Genomic DNA, 21,994 nt, shown 5'->3' with positions numbered 1-21,994 from the left:
GAGATTTTACTGCATCCTAAAAATGTCTTCATTTTGCCAAAAAAAAAACTTAATACTTTTAGTAAGTTTCTATCTATAGTAGGTCATCTTGCGTCCTGTTTTGGGCTCTAACTCTGACACTTTGAAAAATTTCTATTCTTGGAAAGTTCATTTGTAATAGGTCCTTGCAGGCAAACACTGAAGACTAAGCATTTCTGAAGATTCATCTAAATCCGTAAATTCAAAAGCAGGCAAGGTTAATCGAAATTTGGTTGTGTGGGAATCAATCCAAGAATGGAAGGTGTCAACACCTCCCAAGGCATGGAAGAATTCTTCAAATTCCCTAAGGTGGCATCCTAAGTCTGAAAGCATCCAAATTGACTAAGTCTGGACAATGAAAGATCAAAATTCCTTCTTCACTGAGTTTTGGCGCCCAAGACATAATCAGAGCGCCAAAATAGAGTGCTCATGCAAAAGTCAAAGAATTGTGAATTCCACGCCGAGGGGGAAATTGCGCCCAAACACGAGGGGTCCCAGAATCAACAAGTCATGGAAAACACAATGAAGTCCAAATTCCATCTTCAAGTTAATATTGCACCCAATGATGAATCCAAGCGCCAAATCCAAGGAGTCCTGGAAAATGAGCAAAAAGTGTATTCCATGACTTAGGCAAATTTGCACCCAAGCATGAGGAGGGGGTGCCAAATACATGAAGACATGGAAGATGAAAGGATAGTGAAATTCCAAGCTCAAGTCAAAGTAGCGCCTAAAGTTCGATGGGGGTGCCAAACTAGCAAAGACATGGAGAAATCAAAACATGTGAAATTCCTCAACACTTGCGAAATTCCGCCCAAACAAAGATATGGGGGGCTAAAATCCATTGCTCATGGAAAATGCTCAACGAAGTCAAACTCCCATGACCAAAGCAAAACTCCGACCAAGACAAGTCAAAGGGAGCCAAAGAGAGCAAGGCGTGGAAAATGAAAAATCTATGAATTCCTTGCCAACACCAAAATAGCACCCTAGTGTGAAGAAGGGCACCAAAGTGGAGTTGTCATGGAAAACTACGGAAAGTTAAAATTCCTTCCTCTATGCAAAAATGCGCCCTAGTCTAAGGGGTAGCGCCAAATGGAGGTGCTCAAGGAAATCTTCAAAAAACATTAAAATTCCTCCTCCAATTCAAAAATCCACCCAAGACATTTGCATGGTGCCAAAGAAAGGTCAACGTAGAAAATAGAAGGAATTGTGAATTCCGACTCAGGTTGAAATAACGCCCAAACACCACGAGGGGCGCCAAATTCATTATATCATGGAAAATGAGGAAATTTGAGATTTCCACCTCAAAGGCAATTGGAAACTCATAACAAGTAAAGGGGCGCCAAAATGAACTCATCAAGGATTCCTTCACAAAGTGAATTCCACGACTAAGTTTGAAATTTCAGGAAATCTTCTAGGGCATGAAGATCCAGGGATCAGGAATGGAATGAAAAGCAGAAATCCCCTCGGAAAAAATTTTAAAATTTCCATTTTTAGACACCAAATCTCGTCGGAATTCGGATTTTTTTGCAGATTTGGACTCCGAAGAGAACTCTCTCTCCTGGACCCAGGTCCTAAATTTTAGGAAAGTTCCTAAAAAATAGGAGATGGTGGAAAATCATTAAAAATCTCTTCCAGAGCAAGAAAAGTTCAAAAAAAATCTTCATGGAACAATTTTTTTTCTCTCCTGGAGTTTTCTCTCTCCAGGGGTTTCTCACCATGTAGCAATCGGTCAATGGAGCATCTTTTTGTATGCAGTCGTCGCGTGAAGGCATAGTGGCGCATTCATTGCTGTAATATTTGACCATGGTGGGGGCTAATTCATTGCATGGCAGTCGTCCTACTTAATGCAGTGGTGGAGGATCTTTTGCATGTAATTGTCGTATTCAGGAGAGAATGGAGCATTTATTACACATTGGGCGAATTTGATCAAAGAGGTGCATTTAATGCACAAATAGACGCCATTTTTGGCAGAATGTAATTAATTGTATATGGGCATCATGGGTATTTATTGCAGATTCCCACCTTGTTGCATCATGTGTGGGGGATCTTTTTGCGAAAACCCTAATTAGGGTTTGAATGTGTCCTCAACGTATGAAGCCTACATAAAGGGGTGACCCCCCTCATTTGTAGAAGAGGGAGCTTTGTATGAAATTGTTGCGATAAGTTTTTGAGAAAATAACAACGAAACATTGTTCTCTAATGATGTCCACTTAAGTTATTTTTTCAAAACTTGCATGGTTTCACCTTCCTCACTTAGAGTAGAATTTTATTTTCTCAATTGTTAGATAAAGTGCTTTGATTTCAATAGAGAATGTAATGGTGTTTGACGAATTTCCATGGTTCATACTTTTTGCATCTTGCTGATTGTAAGTTGCAATGTAAAGTTAGCCTAAACCCCAAATTTGTGCTAAGTTCGATTGTGATAGTTGCTTAGATTGCGTCGTGTTGGGTATTCAAGTGCACTTTCTCAATGTGAAAATCTTTCAACATCCTCAAAAGATTGCACCGGTTCTTGCAAAGTTGTAGTTAAACTTGGCGAAGCCGCAAAGCAGAGCTTGGTTTATTTGGAATTCGTCCATCAGAGCATTGTTTGTTGATATCACTGCCCTTGGGAGTAGATTTAGATCTTTCTAACCCTTTCCCCTTTAAATTCCAGTTCATTCTAGTTGAGTTCGTTCAAAGCATAAGCATCATAAAATTGCCATATCCGATGATGAAGTTCCACACCACAGCAAAGATATGAAAGAACAATCCAAATGTAAGGCCACTTGGATTACCAGCAAATCACATCAGCCAACTGAGTCACGTCCATAGCATAAAGGAACCTTGGAGTCGATTGTCTAAATTTCCCGCAATCTTAGCACACAATCGTACTTTGATCAAGAGAGAGTGAAGTGACCGTTAGGCAAATTTATTTTGTGTTCGACGTCGTCATAAAAAACACGTTGAAATAGTGCCCAAACACCAGGAGGGGCGCCAAATTCATTATATCATGGAAAATGAGAAAATTTAAGATTTCCCTCTCGAAGGCAATAGGAAGCTCATAACAAGTAAAGGGGCGCCAAAATGAACTCATCTAGGATTCCTTCACAAAGTGAAGTCCACGCCTAAGTTTGAAAATTCAAGAAATCTTCGAAGGCATGAAGATCCAGGGGTCAGGAATGGAATGAAAAGCAGAAATTTCCTCGGAAAAAATTTTACAATTTCCATTTTTAGACACCAAATCTTGTCGGAATTCGAAATTTTTTGCATATTTGGACTCCTGAGAGAATTCCCTCTCTCGTGGACCCGGGTCCTAAGTTTTAAGAAAGTTCCTAAAAAATAGGAGATGGTGGAAAATCATTAAAAACCTCTTCCAAAGCAAGGAAAGTTCGAAAAACATCAAGACAATTATTCATGAATCAATTTATTTTCTCTCCTGAAATTTTCTCTCTCCAGGGGTTTCTCGCCAAGTGGCAATCGGGTCAGTGCATGTTGAGTCAATGGAGCGTCGCGTGAAGGCATAGTGGCTCATTCATTGCTAGAATATTTGACCATGGTGGGGGCTAATTCATTGCATGGCAGCCATCGTACTTAATGCAGTGGTGGGGGATCTTTTGCATGTAACTGTCGTATTCAATAGATGATGGAGCATTTATTACACATTGAGCGAATTTGATCAAGGTGGTGCATTTAATGCACAAATGGAAGCCATTTTTGGCAGAATGTAATTAATTGTATATGGGCATCAAGGGTATTTATTGCAGATTCCCACCTTATTGCATCATGTGTGGGGGATCTTCTTGGGTAAACCCTAATTAAGGTTTGCATGTGTCCTCAACGTAGGAAGCCTACATAAAGGGGTGACCCCCCTCATTTGTAGAAGAGGGAGCTTGTATGAAATTGTTGCGATAAGTTTTTGAGAAAATAACAGTGAAACATTGTTCTCTAATGGTGTCCACTTAAGTTATTTTTTCAAAACTTGCATGGTTTCACCTTTCTCACTTAGAGTAGAATTTTATTTTCTCAGTTGTTAGATAAAGTGCTTTGATTTCAATAGAGAATGTAATGGTGTTTGATGAATTTCCATGGTTCATACTTTTTGCATCTAGCTGATTGTAAGTTGCAGTGTAAAGTTAGCCTGGACCCCAAATTTGTGCTAAGTTTGATTGTGATAGTTGCTTGGATTGCACTGTGTTCAATATTCAAGTGCACTTTCTCAATGTGAAAATCCTTCAACATCCTCAGAAGATTGCACCGGCTCTTGCAGAGTTGTAGTTAAACTTGGCGAAGCAGAGCTTGGTTTATTTCAAATTCCTCCATCATAGCATTATCTGTTGATATCACTACCCTTAGGAGTAGATTTAGATGTTTCTGAACATTTCCCCTTTAAATTCCAGTTCATTCCAGTTTTGTTCGTTCAAAGCATAAGCATCATAAAATTGCCATATCTGATGATGAAGTTCCACGCCATAGCAAAGAGATGAAAGAACGATCCAAATGTAAGGCCCCTTGGATTACCAGCAAATCACATCTGCCAATTGAGTCACGTCTGTAGCATAAAGGAACCTTGGAGTCAATTGTTTGAACTTTCTGCAATCTTTGCACACAATCGTACTTTGATCAAGAGAGAGTGAAGTGACCGTTAGGCAACTTTATTTTGTGTTCGACGTCGTCATAAAAAACACGTCAACAGGAAGCTCATGCCATCCTTGTGGCTCTTGAGAAAGCTTGTGACTTGGGCTACAAAAAGGTCATTTATGAAATAGATTCCATGATCCTGATTTCCTTTTGGAATAGATCAAGGACTCATGTCATCCTAGAGGCTAGTTTCCTTAACTGAGTAGATTATCCACCTTGTACCAAACTTTGAGGCTTCTCCTTTGTCCATATCCCTAGGGAATGGAATGTGGTTGCAAATTGCCTTCCCAAATGATCTTCTAATTATGATCATCATTGGAAAATCGTAGAGTGGGGGTCTTTGTCTCCTAACAAATCTTCACAATTTCTTCATCTTCTTCATAATTATCAAGCTTCACCCTCTGAGTGTTTTCTTCTTTCAGTAAATGTTTCTTCTTGTTTTTATTTTTTGGAATTTCCGTTCAAAGGAATAATCAAGCTTCACCCTCTAAGTGTTTTCTTGTTGAAGTAAATGTTTCTTGTTGTTTTTATTTTTGGAATTTCCGTTCAAAGGTGATCTGCTGGTTCCATAGTTTGGTCATCCTTTACAAATGGGCTTGTCTTCTCCTTTCTAGCTCGGTGGATAAGGAGATTAATGTTTTCCACGAGCATGATAGCAAGATGGCCTCTCCAAGTTCTTTTATGGAAGAATGATAGTGGAAACCACCCTTGGTTTTTCTCTTCTTTCCTTACTGATGGCTTTGGCCATTTGGAAATATATTTTTTTTGTAATATGTAATTGATCTTTCTTCATATATTTATGTTTTTTGCCAACTCCCCCCACCCCACCACACACACACAAAAAATACATATCTCTCAAATAAGTCACACTAGAAGAAAAACCTAAACCTTTGAGAATTTCCTTGAAAAAATGTAGCAGCAGTTCCATATATATATATATATATGGTTCCCAGAATACACACAGACCATTGTCTCCTCCCAAATTAATTGTAATGAAATATCCAAGACATGTCTGTTCTCATATATGCTAGATCGTGTATCCAAAGTACAAAGAACTTTCCAGATTCTTTACCCAAAATCAATAGATTCAGTATTTATAGTGCCATTATATAAACATTAAGTGCTAGGCTGTGGATTCAAATAATCATGTGATTAATCAACAAGGACAGGCTTCCCATTTTGGGTTGAGCTCAACAGCTCATTATTCTATTATATAGTTGGCCCTAGAAACAACTCTGCATTTTCTTAAACAAACTTTATGTTTCTTCTTACGTACTACTCACCTAGTGAAAACACAATAACATGTTTAAAGATATTGAATGATTTTGTAACATTTGCATCTGTTAAATAACTACATTCTAACATAATTAATTGAGGCAACTCTAAAAAACCATTAGACATGTTTGTTTGCCCTCAAAAATGGAAAAAAATGTCTTGTTTTCCTTATAAGAAATGTATGTAAAAAATACGATAGATTATCGACGTACATTTCCTCAAATTCAGAGCCTGCACGATAAAAAAAAGGAACTCCAGCTTCTCCAGCAATTGCCTGCATATACATTGTATTGAAGCATCAGATATAAGTATATAACAAATGTTTGCAACCTATATATCAGAGAAGCGAACTACAATCACTCCATGCATAGACAGCATAGCTGGTACCGTAAACAAACTATCATCAGATCATGAAACATAGTGCACAGCCCCTAAACTTAAATAAAAGGCATCTAAAGGATGATATCTAAGGGATATTCATAAATACATCAATACTATTTCAGATTTCCCATACATATCATCTTCATAATTACCAACATTTATCACTGTATATTAACAAAAGCACGATAATATAGAATTCATCCTGCGCAAAATTAAAAATAGTGTAACATCCTTCCTGAATAGCACTGTTGTGAGATACACTCATAAAAAATGCATGGTAATGCTTCACAACTAAATAAAATGAGCGTCCAAACTACTATGCATATGAAATCACTGGAAGTAGTCACAATAAATCTTGGAAGCAAATGTAGATTAAAAACTATTCCTATCATAACCAGAAACAGAGAGGCCTGACCTGAGTTCTAGGAGAAAATACAATCAAGAAAAATGATACCTACCTTGGTGTTTTATTATCTGCCCATAAACATTGCTACAGAAGTAGTCAAAGTGTAAGACATGTAAAAGAGCACAATTTACTCAGAAACATCTATTCGGCCTTCAAAACATCTGTATATTCTTTTTTTTTGAACTGAAGTAAAATCCAGATCGCATAGTAACTCAATCTCAACACTTTGAGGCATAATAAGATATATCATTAGTGCCTCAAGCATCAGAAATGTGGCATGTTCACTTTTGTAATAAAATCAACTGTTACAGTAAGATATGGCCCAAAATTAATTCTGACGAAAAAATATTAAGGAATTTGAATTCTGGCCCATTGCTTTTGTGCCATTGTCACAGGCTTTGCAGATATGTTGTTTCATATGTAAAGTTCATATCAAGGAATTTGTTACCATCTCCTACTTTTGTCAATATCATGTCTGCAAATAGCTCAGGCATATTACAACTCTACTTTAACAGTATATACCATAATGATTGGTTGTAAAGTTATTTTCATTCCCATTTCCTTTTGGATCACGGATAGGACACTTAACAAAATTAATTATTATTTGGATCACAGATAGGAAACTTGACAAAATTAATTATTAACAATTCAATAATAAGAAAAATTTAGCTGTCTTATACACTCACTTTACGTGGTTATATAGCTCATGCAGGAGAAATCCCATTCTTGGGGACCAGATGCAAAGAGCATGACACAAAATATAACAAATAAAGATTGCTATTTATACTGAAACACAAAATCCTATCAGAATGCAGTAGCAAGAGCACTTACAACAATTAAATTCCTAAAAAAAGGTAATTACTCACCTTGGCCAGAAGAGTCTTTCCTGTTCCAGGAGCACCAGTCAACAGAATCCCCTGCCCAAAAAAGGACATAAAATGTTGACTAAACAATGCAACCAAAAATACAGCACATTTAAAAAGCAAGAAAAATAGGTGAATATTAGCCTCTAACTTATTTCACCACTTGAAAATAACACTATTTCAATACACAGCAGAAAATAAATTGCATGCCTTCCTGTTTTCCCATATTTGAATCATCAATTCTATTTGTCTAAATGATGTCCTGATACCCACAGACGTAGTAATTTAGTGATGTGGAATAAAAACCCAAGGATGTGGGATCCACTAAATTCCAAAAAAATATGAAGGGGTCTTATTCATGCTGTTCGAACTTCAGATATTTCAAATCAGGGTCACTCTGCATACATGGCACTTTTATGGGAATATGAATTTGAACTGTGTGAAAAGTGGTGGCCGCCAGATATTTTGAAAAGAAACCTAGATCTATTTGTCCTAATATCCCTGCAGATAGACAAAGGTGTGCATGGCCAGCAGTATTTATAGAACCATGATCTTTTAAAAATCAATACACAAACCATGTACAGTAGGATCTCTACTACTAATATATATTTCCTTTATTCATCTTTCTATGAATGTAGGATTGTCTGTTGAACCAGAGACATCATATCTTGTTATTTATGGGGATTTCAACAGAAAAATCTGAAAATGTTTCATGTCCCTCCCTTCATCGATCTGTAAGATTTTACATCTTCAACAAAAATTATCAAGTCATATTATTAAAGACATCAAAACAAGGGTGGTATAGAGACCCCACCATACAAAATAGAAACAAGCACCAATAAAAACGGAGGAAGAAATCTGAGTTAAAAAATTTTGTAAAGAAGGAAGTGCAAAAAAAAAAATCAAAAACTTAACTCTGGTTGGAATTTCCTAATGATAATGACTCAATGAAAAATCAAACAATGGAAGTAAGACGACACTCACAAGACAATTCATCAAACGAGAAGGGCTCAAGAAAACTTTGTGATAAAAGGTACAAATACTTAAGAATCCAGAGACAGGCAAAACACAAGAGCTCGCAATGAATGTACTTCGGCATCTATAGCATTAATAAAAGAAACAATACACAAGGATTCCATGTGGATGTGAAGCCCTTGCTGTGCAAAAGATCTAGGAAATCCTAGTTGGCATGCTACTATTCTGCAACCAATGCCACATGCTGTTCCCAGTGGAGACTTAACTGACAAAGCAGCCATCCTTAGCCCTCAATAAGAGAAACAAATGCAACAGATTCAAGCACTAATGATGCAATTAAGCCATCTGAAACTGGGATGTCAGATTTAAAGCACTTCAAAATTAATAGAAAAAGTTCATAGCTCATATTAGCAAAACACAGAACTAACAAAATTTAGTGCAAATACAATCGCAATCATACATCCCTAAACTTTGGTCTTTATATGCAGATAAAAATGTCTATTAGTAGGCATGTAATCATATCTGATAGAGAAGCGTGACTCACTCAAAACTCTTGTTTACAGCTCCTATAGTATACCAAAAGAACAGAAAACTGGTGACTATGTCCCCATTATGTAACCCAAGAATTTTGGGGCAACCACTTTCATCAAGTTAGGGAAGTGACAGACTGGAGTTGTTCTTCTAACACCTTAAATTTGCATAACTAGCACAATTTTTAGTAATAAACATGTACAAATTAAATTCATTGTCAACCGTTCTACTTCTCTAAGATTTTGAAAAAAACTGACCTTGGGTAACTTCCCACCCAAACGAGTGAACTTTGAAGGGTTCTTCAGGTATTCCACAACCTCCTCAAGTTCTTGTTTCGCATCATCACAGCCTTTAACATCCTTGAATGTTTTTGAGTTCTGGAACAAGTACACGATAAAATCAAAATCAAGAAAATTCATATCTTGGGCCTGAAATAAGTATCACAGCACTTCCAAATTAGCAAGGATTCATAGATGACATTGAAAAATAATATGAATGAGCAATTGCAAATCATGTCAATTTCATCTGAATTAAGAGTGATACAAATATGCAACTTAATGCATGGTCTACATATGGAGAGAATGTTATTTGTCCATGAATCAAAAGGAAAAAATTCACTGACTAAAGACCTGAGAAATTATATATTCCATAAGATTAAAGCCATTTAATTTTGCATCCAATGCTATAATTATTCCAAAAATCAAATTTTTGCATAGAGAATCATATCATATAATGCATCACATATAACATCAGACTGGTATAATACACGATATATGGATGCATAACATAGCCACGTTTAGTAGGCAATCTTCTGAAGATTCCTGCAACTGATATGTCTTCCATCAAGATTCTCAAATTCCCTTTGGTCCTTGGCAAAATAAAGAGAATTAAAACATAAAATTTCTCAAAAAAAAAATAACAATCAGGCAACATGCTACAGGATTAGTTCAACATCCACTTCTTTAATCAACCCCTAACAAATACCATTTTTAAAGAATGTAACATTTGAACCACAACATCAACAAAGGAATAAGGTAGAAAAGATCAACAAAGGAATAAGGTAGAAAAAATTACACAAAACCAAAACAAGCAAGAAACAGTCATACACTCATCTTCATAGTGTTGTCAGATTCACATGCAAGGAAGATTAATACAAAGCTCCCTCAATGTAAGTCTCTGCTTCTACAATAAGTGCTAAATATATATATATCAATCATCTCAAAGTCCTAGTTGGAAATAACACAAGCCCTCTCAAACTTCAACAATCACAAATATAAATATTTGTGATAGCAACCAACCAACATAAAAAAAGGCTGCAAAAACCCAAGTATATACCACATATCACCTGTATATATTATCTACTTTCAAAGCACTACTACTAGACATAATATTTAGATATAAGGTACTAATGCACAACAAAGAATATTAATGTTTATAATGATGTGATGACTACACATTACGTGTGTCTAATAACACAATTAACTTACACAATATAAGTTACAACCAATGTAACTTGTCTCCTCATTAATAAATAGATGCGCAAACACATTCCAAAATGTCCCCATTTCCTTATCTTTTCCTCCTTACATAATTTTGTATCATAAAATTGTGAACACTTTCAGGATTGATAGCAAACGTTATAAGAAATGTTTTAAACTGGTAGTGTAGACCATGGTGAACAAAGACACTACAAGCATAGCAGATTGTAGACACTGCAGAAGTGCAGCTATGGGCACAGGTGAGACATGATTAGGATAGGTCGGCCATCTTTTAGAAAAATCACACATTTAAGTTTGTGTTGGGGTTCAACAATTTCAGTGTTCGAGCTTTACCCAAAAATACCAGACAATCATGGAGGAGTGCAGCAGGGCTAGCACTGGTCTTTTCAGGGATTTAACAAAGAAAATAAAATAGATAAATGTCAGGTCCTAGTATGGGATCAGCTATGGATTCAAGGTTCAAGTACACTGGTATGGCATTCCTTTTTGGCCCTGTGTAAAGTTATGGGATTGTGTGTGTGCCTGTGTCTGTGTTTGTGTCTGTGTGTGTGTTGATACTCAACAATTTCAGTGTTCGAGTTTTACCCAAAAATACCAGACAATCATGGAGGAGTGCAGCAGGGCTAGCACTAGTGTTTTCAAGGATTTAACAAAGAAAAGAAAATAGATAAATGTCTAAGCTGCAGGTCCTCGAATGGGATCTGATATTTATTCAAGGTTCAGGAACACTGATATGGCATTTCTTTTATGCTCCATGTACAGTTATGGGATTGTCTGTGTGTGTGTGTAAGGTATGGCATTCTTTTTTTGCCCCATATGTGTGTGACAGTGCATGCGCACCGGAGTGCAAGCGAGCATGGCGCAAGCACGCCATGCGTGCATGCGCGTGTGTGCATGTGCGTGTGTCATAATTTAATATATAATAAAATTACACAAAATATTTAATGACCTTATAATTTGCAAAAAGAAAATAATCATAAATTTATAATTCAGTGATTTATCAAATAACAATACATAATATAAATAATAATCAATATTCCATAATCTTCAATTTGCTCTTCATTGATAGCATCAAAATCAACATTTTGGTTCCATTTCATTTGAACCACAATGAGCTACAATGTCACTTCCACAAGCCATGTCATATTTAGAAGCTACCTCATCTAAAGAGATTTCAGCAAGTTGTGTAACAATAACGTCAAAGTCAGCATGCTCAAGAGTTAAATCCTAATTCCTTGTCTCGCCCTAATAGTAATCAAGTTTCTTATGTGATAAGATGCAAGTTGCAATGCACAAAGACCAAATCCTCAATTTCTTTTGCACCCATTCAGCTGCACTTACCTAACTGAACAAAGGAGTATGTGCTCCAATTCCTCTCATTTGAAGAACTAAAATTTTGTGGAAATGTTAACTTAGGGCAAAATAAGCTACATTCCACAAACTCTCAAGAGGAAGGGATGGGAGGATGTGTGGAGAAAGGACCTAGATTTGGGGATGGCAACTAGTGGGGGTTTGGAAGCGGAGACCCCAATGGGGTTGAGATGTAGGTCCCCTCACAAGGATCAAAACTAAGTCCTTCAAAACCACACAAACTTTTGTGGTGCACACCACCTTCACAATTTTATCACTTAAGGGCAAAATTAGGTATTTGCCACTTTTTTATTTGTGAAAATGTTTTTAAAAATGGGTCTCTTTTTTCGTTTTTCTTTTGGGTGGCCCTTAGGTTCACCCTTGGGTTCTAACTAAAAGAGAACCCAAGGTACCCAAAGCAAACCCTAGCTGAAACTCAAGCCATCCCAACCCTAAATCAGACTTATAGAGGTACAAGGGAGTTCTGTTAGATACTGCAATATAGACATATATCATTCTAGTCTAAACTTCTCTATTGTTGTAGGAATGCATCCCAATGGAACATTGCTTACAATGTAAGAATCAAAATTGCAACCAAACTGTTTTGGTTAAGGAAATTAGACCCTAAAAAAGTAAAAACTCTTACAATTTTGATAAGCATCAAAACTAGGTACCATTTCATCTACAATAATCTTATACCTAGGTTCAGAATGCCACTACAAGCTCATCTTGTAGATAAGTCTCAAAAGTAAGTATTAGACATTAGACATTAGACATTAAACAAGAGTCATGCATTGTTTGTTAAAAAACTGTTCTCCATAAAGTTGTAAGAGTATATCCTTGTCTAAAGATGTGCTTAGGCTAAAATACATAAGTAATCGTGTACATTCCATAAATAAACTAGTGGATAACAAATATATGATTGCTCTAATGGTAAACAGTCTACCCCATCCTACGAGTCATTTGTTGTATCTTTTAACCTATCACCCAAGACCCAATTATATACCTTTGAGCAAGTTAGTATTATCTCTTGCAAAAGCAAAGGCAATAAACACAATAGGTGGAATCCAATTCTAGATGTACAAAAAATATGTGGCACAAAACATTGGAAAAAGAAAATCAAATGCCTGACACAAGTTCTATTTGATTTATTCAAGCAAGTGTTCTCCACTACCAGTAATGATGATAGCGTCAACATAGACGACAAGAACAATGGTGTTGTTACCAACACACTTAAAATACAAATTGGGATTCGAAGGACTTCTTTGAAAGCCCTGTTCAACCAAGTATTAATCAATTTTGATGTACCATGCCTTGGGAGCTTGTTTTAGTCCATAAAAAGCCTTTACCAATCTGTATACCTGGTGCTCTTTGCCTGCAACCTTGAAACCTTGAGGTTGTGTCATGTAGATCTCTTCCTCCAAATCACCATTGAAGAAGGCACTCTTTATGTCCATTTGATGGACTCTCTAGTCAGATTGAGTTGTAATGGCTAGAACTAGTCGGATGTTGCTCATCTTTGTTGTGGGACCAAAGGTTTCCTCGTAATCAACACCTTTCTAAGAGAAGCCTTTAGCCACCACCCGAGCTTTGTATTTATCAAGTATCCCATCATCTTTGTATTTTACTTTATAGACCCATTTGCAGCCAATGGGTTTCTTCCCTAGGCAAAGATTTGACAGAGTCCAAGTGTTATTCTTCTGAAGACTATGATGTTCAACTTCCATAGCCTTTTTCCATTCAGGTATTCCTTTTGCCTCTGAATAAGTCTAGGGCTCATAAACACTAAATGTTCGCCATAAGAGCAAAATTGACATCATTCTTCTTCTTGCTCTTGGCTCTAGAAGATCTACCCTCAACAAGCTCATCATCTTTAACATCATCGATAAGCTTTTCCCACCACTTAGGACAAAGAGAAAAACCATCTACTTCCAAATCAGGTGTAGCAACATGACTTGGGCTGCCTGAAATAAAATAATCTGGATGCTAATCCAGGTTTTCCTAAGGGAACTTTGGTGGTACAATAGCATGCCTTAGTGATTCCACAACTTAAGGTTTAGAATCATCAAAATCCCTCCCTCCAAGTGAAGCTAATGGAAGCCTAACACCTACATCTATTTTTTTTTGAGGCTGATCTTTAGGACGTTGGATGGGAGAAGTGAGCTGAAAAGGCCCATTATCTTCATCGAAAACCACATCTCGACTGAATGTGAGATAGTCAGTGTCCACATCAATCAGCCGATAGGTCTTATGATGGTCACTGTAGCCTATAAGCATCAAATTCTGACTCCTGGAATCCAGCTTTGTTCTCTTTGCATCAAGAATCCAAGTATATGCAGTTAAACCAAAAACCCTAAGGTAACTGATTTTTGTTTCCTCCCAAACCAAGCTTCTTCGGGAGTCATCTTCTTAACGGCCTGTGTGGGAGATCGATTCAAAAGGTATACAATAGTGTAGACTGCTTTAGCCCAAAATCTCTTAGGCATATTCTTGTTTTCAATCATACATCGAGCCGTCTCTTTATGGTTTGGTTCCTCCACTCAACAACACCATTTTGCTGAGGGGTATAGGGTGTCATGAACTAACATTTGATGTCGTGTATTGCACAGAAGTTTGTGAATTCAGTGGAACTTCACCCCCATTATCTGACCTAAGAGTTATAATCTGATGACCTGACTCTTTTTCAACTAATGCCTTAAACTTCTGAAATTCATTAAAGACATCTAATTTTGCTTTTAAAAAAGAACAACCATAGTTTTCTACTAAAATCACCTACAAACAGAAGACTATACCTGGCACTAATGACCGATGTCATATTCATTAGTCCACAAATATTTGCATGAACCGGCTGCTAGACCTTGGATGCTCTCCAAGCTTGTCCATCGGAGAATGGAGTTCGATGTTGCTTCCCTGCTTGGCAAGCTCCGCACACACCATGTGTTTTCTACTAAATCTCAGGTAAGCTTTCTACCAGATTCTTTCAAGCCAACTGTGAAAGATATGATATGTTGAGGTGCCCATACCGCTAATGCCAAAGAGTGCTTATGGAAGAACTCTTCGCATCCGTTGCAACCACCTGAGACTCGCCAGTATCAATCAAGCTATACAATCCATGATCCTCAAGGCCAACAGCAATTGGCATACGTGGTGCTCCATGCCTACAACCTTGAAACCTTGAGGTTGTGTCATGTAGACCTCTTCTTCCAAATCACCATTCACAAAAGCACTTTTCACATCCATTTGATGGTCTTTCCAGCCAAACTGTGCTGGCAGTGCTCATCTTTGTAGTAGGAGCAAAGGTTTCCTCGTAGTCAACACCTTCTTTCTATGAGAAGCCTTTAGCCACCGACCGAACTTTATATCTATCAAGTATTCAATCAACTTTGTACTTCACTTTATTGACCCATTTGCAACCAATGGGTTTCTTCCCTAGTGGAAGATCTGACAAAACCCAAGTGTTATTCTTTAGAAGACTATGATGTTCAACTTCCATAGCCTTTTCCCATTCAGGTTTACCTTTTGCCTCTGAATAAGTCTAGGGCTCATAAACACTTTGAATGTTGGCCATAAGAGCGAAATTGACTATATTTTTCTTCTTGCTCTTGCCTCTAGAAGATCTACCCTCACCAAGCTCATCATCCCGAACATCATCGATAAGCTTTTCCCACCACTTAGGCTAGAGAGCAGAACCATCTAACTTGGGCTGCCTAGAATAAAATCATCTAGATGCTTATCCAAGTTATCTTGAGGGAACTCTGGTGGAACAATGTCATGCCTAGGAAATTCCACAACTTCAGGTTTAGAATCATCAAAATTCATCTCGTCAGGTGGATCTAATGGAAGCCTAAGACATCTTTTGTCTACAAAGGCTAAACTTCGAGATGTTGGATGGGAGAAGAGAGCTAAAAGGGCCCACCTTCTTCATAAAAAACCACATCTCTATTGAATGTGAGATGATGATTATCTACATCAATCAACCAATAGGCCTTATGATTGTCATTGTAGCCTATAAGCATCAACTTCTGACTTTTCGAATCTAGTTTAGTTCTATTGGCATCTGGAAACGAAATATATGATGTTGAACCAAAAACCCTGAGGTGGCTGATTTTTGGTTTCCTCCTAGACCAAGCTTCCTCGAGAGTCATCTTCTTAATGACTTCTGTGAAAGACCAATTCAGAAGGTATACTGCAATATACACTACCTCAGCCCAAAACTTCGACACATTCTTGTTTTCTAGCATACACTGAGCCATCTCTTTTATGGTTCAGTTCCTCTACTCAACAACACCATTATGTTGAAGGGTATAGGGTGTGGTAAGTTGACACTTGATATCGTGTTTAGCACAGAAGTTCATTAATTCAATGGAACAGAATTCACCCCCATTATCTGACCAAGTTATGATGTAATGTCCTGACTCTTTTTCGACTGATTCTTTAAACTTCTAGAATTCATTACACGTATCTGATTTTGCTTTGAGCAAAAACACCCACATTTTTCTACTAAAATCATCGACAAATAGAAGGCAATACCTAGCACCAATGACCAATGTCATATTCATTGGTCCACAAACATCTACATTAACCAACTCCAAGACCTTGGATGCTCGCCAAGCTTGTCCATCGGAAAATGGGGTTCAATGTTGCTTCCCTACTTGGCAAGCTCCACATACACCTTGAGTTTGCTGTTGAATCTTAGGAAAGCAATCTGCTAGATTCTCTCGAGCCAACTAAAACAGATATGATAGGTTGAGATACCCATACCAGTGATGCCAAAGAGTGCTTATGGAAGAACACTTTGGAACCATTGCAATCTCCTGAGACTCTCCAATATCAACCAGCCTGTAGAATCCATGATCTTCAAGGCCAGCTGCAATTGTCTTCTTGGACACCTTATCAACAATGTGACACTTGTGTGCACTAAAGACGACACCCAACTTCGGACAATGTTGCATCATTTGACTGACAGAAAGCAGAATAAGCTCCATGCCCAAAACATAGTATAAATTGAGAAATATGAGATTTCTTCCACCAAATGTAATTTGAATGTTGCTCTTGCCAACAACTGTATACTCTTCACCTCCTCCAAAGATCACAAAATCGAAGCAAGTCTTGTACTCCGTGAACCAATCTTTTTGTGTGTAAAATATCGAGAAGCTCCAAAATCAATGTACGAGGCAAATGTTTTGACATGATATGTTGGTCTATTGGACATAAAAGCATAAAAGGCAAACTCCTTCTGCTCTGTATGTTCTACAAGATGGGCCTTTTGCTAAGAGCCTCCCTAGTTGGATTTCTCATCAGCCAACCGTTTTCTATACTTTTTCTTCATGTGGCCAAGCTTACCACAATAATGACATGTGATAACTTTCTTGGAGTTGTCCTCAAGTTAGCTTTGTCCTTTTGGCTGAAAGGACTTGCCTTTGCCTTATTTTTGGCTTTAGCAATAAACGCTTCTTCTACAATGGGTGAGATATGCTCCCAAACTATTATTTACATCTGGCCTACTGCAGGAGCTTGTTGCAAACGTCAAGAAACTTCAGGTCAACATTCGTGGATGTAATGTTGAGCATTTCAATGAAGTATTTGTAGGATCGTAGCAAGCTTTTCAGCATTATAACCACCACATCCTCTTCTTCCATCTTGCGACCAATAGCCTCCAGTTGATTCTTGAATATCCTTGATCTTTGTAAGATGCTCTTGCAGAGACATCTTATCGTCCATCATGATTGAAAGTAGAACATTCTTTAGAAAGAATGCTCTGCTCATTTGACATTTCATGGAGATCCTTCAAATGCGTCCAAATCTCCATAGTTGTCTTGCCAGACGACACTTGTGGAAGCATGTCGTCGATGACTAACAACTTAATGAGCATAACTGCTTCCCAATTGCACTAATCGAACTTGTCCTAGTCTTTTCCTTCTGCCGAGGGACACAGTCTTACCTAGAACAAGCTAGTCTAGACACCAATAGTCAAAGATGGTGAGCATGTGCTATTTCCATGTGTTGTAATTCTTGCCGTTGATGCGTTGATTACTTTCCAACATGATGTTGGTCAACGACGCCATCCCTCCCACTTTCCAATGCATGAAGGTCAACAACAAACCTTGAAAATCTAATTTGTCCAGTCAAAACCTTGGCAAGTATTCTAAGGCACGAGAAAGTGAAAACACACTTTAGGCCAATACACATGATTTTTAATATAAAAATCGTCAAAAAAATGTGATGAGAAACTCTTCGCTAATTTGTGCAAACCTAGCACAGACGTGGCCTTAAAAAAACCATGTTTGAAAAAGAGCATGTCACAGGAGATACAAGGAGGGTTTGTATAAAACACAAGCCACATGCAAACCCTAGCCGTAGAACTTAGGCAACAAGAAAACCCATAACAAAACTAATCTCCTTCAATTCTACGATACCCTCGACCTTCATAGCAGGAGGTGAAGAAAAGAACCAGTCGCATGAATCTGCAGATCACGCGAAAAAAGAACAAGCCCGTGAAAAGATAAAGAGTGCACACAAACGCTCACGAATAGCAATCTGCAGGAAAAAGAACACAACCCACGAACTTGACAAACGCACAAGTTGCAAAAAAATAAACTTCACTTATCTTCCCAAAAAAAACGATGCAAAAAAGAACGCAGTTTCACATTGCAAAAACCCTTCAATTTTCAGGTAAGAGAAAGCCCTCAATGAAACCCCGTGGGATTTTGCCTTCATAAAAACCCTCAATTCTTGATGAATAGACCTACGATTCCAAACCCAAGAAAACCTGCAAAAAAACACTTTGAAATTTTCTAAAATCCTCGATTTGAAACTACCAATTTTTGTTTTAAAAAAATCGAAAAAAAAATTCTGAGAAATGTTTTTCAAGTTTAGCCACGAATTTTTATGTTGAAAAAAATCACCAAAAAAATGTTTACTGGCTCTGATACCATGAAATGGTAATTCGTTATTAAATAATGGAGACAAAAGACTCCATATAAAGCAATTACAAAATGATGTTTCTAAAGGAAACAATTGTGAACTAAAATGCACAAATAGAAGTTTACTAACTAATATTACATAATGGCCGTTAAATAAAATTAATTACTCTAATATTATTTCCTAGGTTGGAGAACAAATTTAATAAATTCGATGCTTAGTTTACATTTAAATTAAGACTATCCTATTGACAAATTGTGGATTTTGGGTAGAATCTGGTGCGATAAATTGCAGATAGTACTGCTATTAAATGGATGGGATTCTTGGGAAAATATTTCTGGGTTTGTCCTTCATTCTACCACCTCTCTAGAACAGGTTGAATTTTTAAATTTGGCCAAGAAATGCAAAAGATATGATCATTTAAATGTTCTCCTGTCTGCTGCAAACTGCAGATTGAAAGTTGTCAATTGATTTATATGACTAAGTATGCAAAATTAACAATTAGTATCATCGTTTACAAGTATATTATGATGAATATGGATGAATTCATTTGTTAACCTTTCGTTGGATTTTAGGGAAGGGTTTAGACTTGGGAATTCACAATGAGGGAGTAATGCTTTTGGTTCCTAAATCACCTAGTAGTGAGTGGACTTAGGGAACATATGGGATATGGAAAAGCCCTCTTGGCGTATTATCCAATAAACATCATTACCTTGGAATTATATTATTTAACTAGTGCCAGAGTAGGCTTTATCTTCTGATTATTATTTTATCTATTTTATGGAATGTATCATTGTTAGATGATTGAGATATAATATGTTGTAAATATTGAATATCTTTAATTTCCATGCATAATTGCATTACTTGGGTAGATTACATCCTCTTCCATGATATGATTAACAACGGATAAGTGTATTAGATATAAGATGCATGAGCATATAGGTGTGCTAGTTATCAATGACATAGTGAATTGGATTCCATCATGCATGTTGGCCACATATTGCCACTAAATCATTTGTGATGGGTTGGGCTTCTCTAGTGGAGTAGCAGGGGAAGCTAATGCTTCATGGTAAGGTGGATATCACCTCTCTCTCTCTCTCTCTCTCTCTCTCTCTCTCTTAGAGGAACAAAGGAGAGTTAATGTATTTACCTAATTTTACTCTACTAATTAAAGGAGTAAATGACTCTTATATATTGCTTATTTTTCTCTTACAAAATTTGAGTCCGGTCTCATGATATGTGTCTAAACCTATAACATAATTTTTTTGCATTTTATAATTATGCCAAAGTATAGTAAATGGAATTGTACAAATTGTAATGATTGTAGAATCACTTTATATATGATGAGAAAGAAAAAAAATAGTTCAGTATTTGACTTCTTTTAACTCTAGATTACATTTAATTTAATCATTAATCACCATATGTTATTAGTGATTGTGGGCTGGATGTTACAAAAGGAGACAAGATTCCCAAGAGGAATACTCTATTGTTGTCTCCTAAGATCATAAATAAACCAACAAATGCTAGTGCTTTGATTCAAGTGCATCAGAATATTTCACTTATCAAGAGGGATAAGCTTGTAAATATTAGCACAAAGAACACTAATTCTGACTTAGTATCTTTAGGACAAAGAAAGAAAGTGCATTAATGACCACAAATCACCAAGAATAGATCGAAGGGATTGGAACATACAATATATACAATTAATTAGGACTAGGGCAAAAGGGGGCCTAGACAAAAAAAATCCATAGGTACACGTCCCCCAAAATGGGCATGTTTCTAAGACAAAGATGTCCCCAAGACATAGACCTGTGACATAGCTACATGTGGAGACATCCAACTATCATGTCCCCCCCCCCCCCACCGAACCAACATTGGAGGGAAGTTGCCTCTAGGACACCTTGTAGAAGCAAGGGGTGTTTCCGAGATGCCCACTCATTGGGGATGGTAGGGAGATGCTCAGACATACCCCAAATGGCCAAGGCATTAAAAAACTCTTAAATCACATTAGAAAGTTTTAAAAACTATTAAAAAACCCTAATTCATTTCCTAATTGATATTTAAAAATTTCATTGCGAATTCCAATTGAAAGTAGTTTGAAAATTGTGATTGCCTAAATTATGACCAAAAAAAGGGACAAACACAAAATGGGAAAAAATAACAACCTCAAAGAACCAACAACAATGACCTCTAAGGGGATCAATGAGGCAAATTTCATCTAAGGAACAGATTGCCAAAAAAGTATATCTCTCATAGGATGAAGCAAAACTATCCATGGATCTCAACCTATGTATAGTCCAAGTGAGTTTGCAGAAACTCTCAAGACTAAGAATTTGGACGCACCAAGGAACAAAATGCTTGCACCCCAGATCATACACTAAAACATAATCAACTAAACCCTTTCAACCACACATCAAAACCATACAATGGTGGAGGCTTAATCATTGATCCAAAGGGGAGCATCTTTAAAGAGATATCCTACAAATCTACATGAAAACATGGACAATAAAACCATAGAGCAAGGCAAAACCCTTGCAAATACAAAGGCATTGGTGTCACACTACAGAAAGTATTTGTGATATTCCAAATCTTCGTAATATGATAATGTCAAGTATGTGTTTCAAGATGTTGGGTACATTTCATAGATGATTTAAAAATTGATATATATTAGCCAACTCACCCGGAATCTGAACACCAATGACTTTTAGTTGTAAGTTCTAACAAATGCTTGATTTCAAGTGTGAAACAAAACAGTTGTTGCCCTTGGTATTTGGCATATAGATCTATATAAACTTCTTTAGCATGAAAGGTCTAATCATTTGAACTTCCAGTATTCTTCTACATTTAGTCAAAAATTAAAATGATATGGATCACAAGCTAGATTCCATTCTAATAAAAGTAGGTTTTATGTACATGGTGTTTGAGGAAGAATGGTCCACACAAAATCCAGAAATAAAATATCTGAGTCTTTGATTTTACTACTTATCACTATGGATCCAAATAATATGAGAAGCAAGTCGGATAACCAAGAGTAGAAAATAGATATTTGTTGGTTATAGGGATAAGTCAAACGCTTATGAACTTATATGGACAAAAGCTGGAAAATATATACACGTGAAGTTAAAAGCAGATGACATTAGCTGGAAAGAAATGCA

The 21,994-nt window shown here is 36.9% G+C and overlaps 1 protein-coding gene across 2 annotated transcripts in view; it reads right to left on the bottom strand.

The window, feature by feature from the left end:
- LOC131031152 (ATP-dependent zinc metalloprotease FTSH 11, chloroplastic/mitochondrial) overlaps positions 1-21,994 on the bottom strand; it is a 150,034-nt gene that overhangs the window by 90,781 nt on the left and 37,259 nt on the right. For both annotated transcript variants that reach the window (XM_057962195.2, XM_057962194.2), the window contains exons 6-8: positions 9,327-9,446; positions 7,567-7,617; positions 6,126-6,187 (exon numbers count right to left, since the gene is read on the bottom strand). In XM_057962195.2, coding sequence (XP_057818178.2) covers positions 6,126-6,187; positions 7,567-7,617; positions 9,327-9,446 — 233 coding nt within the window. The remainder of the gene's footprint in view (positions 1-6,125; positions 6,188-7,566; positions 7,618-9,326; positions 9,447-21,994) is intronic.

This window comes from Cryptomeria japonica, chromosome 7 (genome assembly GCF_030272615.1).
Source record: "Cryptomeria japonica chromosome 7, Sugi_1.0, whole genome shotgun sequence".
Lineage (NCBI taxonomy): Eukaryota > Viridiplantae > Streptophyta > Pinopsida > Cupressales > Cupressaceae > Cryptomeria > Cryptomeria japonica.
This window is presented reverse-complemented; position numbering and strand designations above follow the sequence as displayed.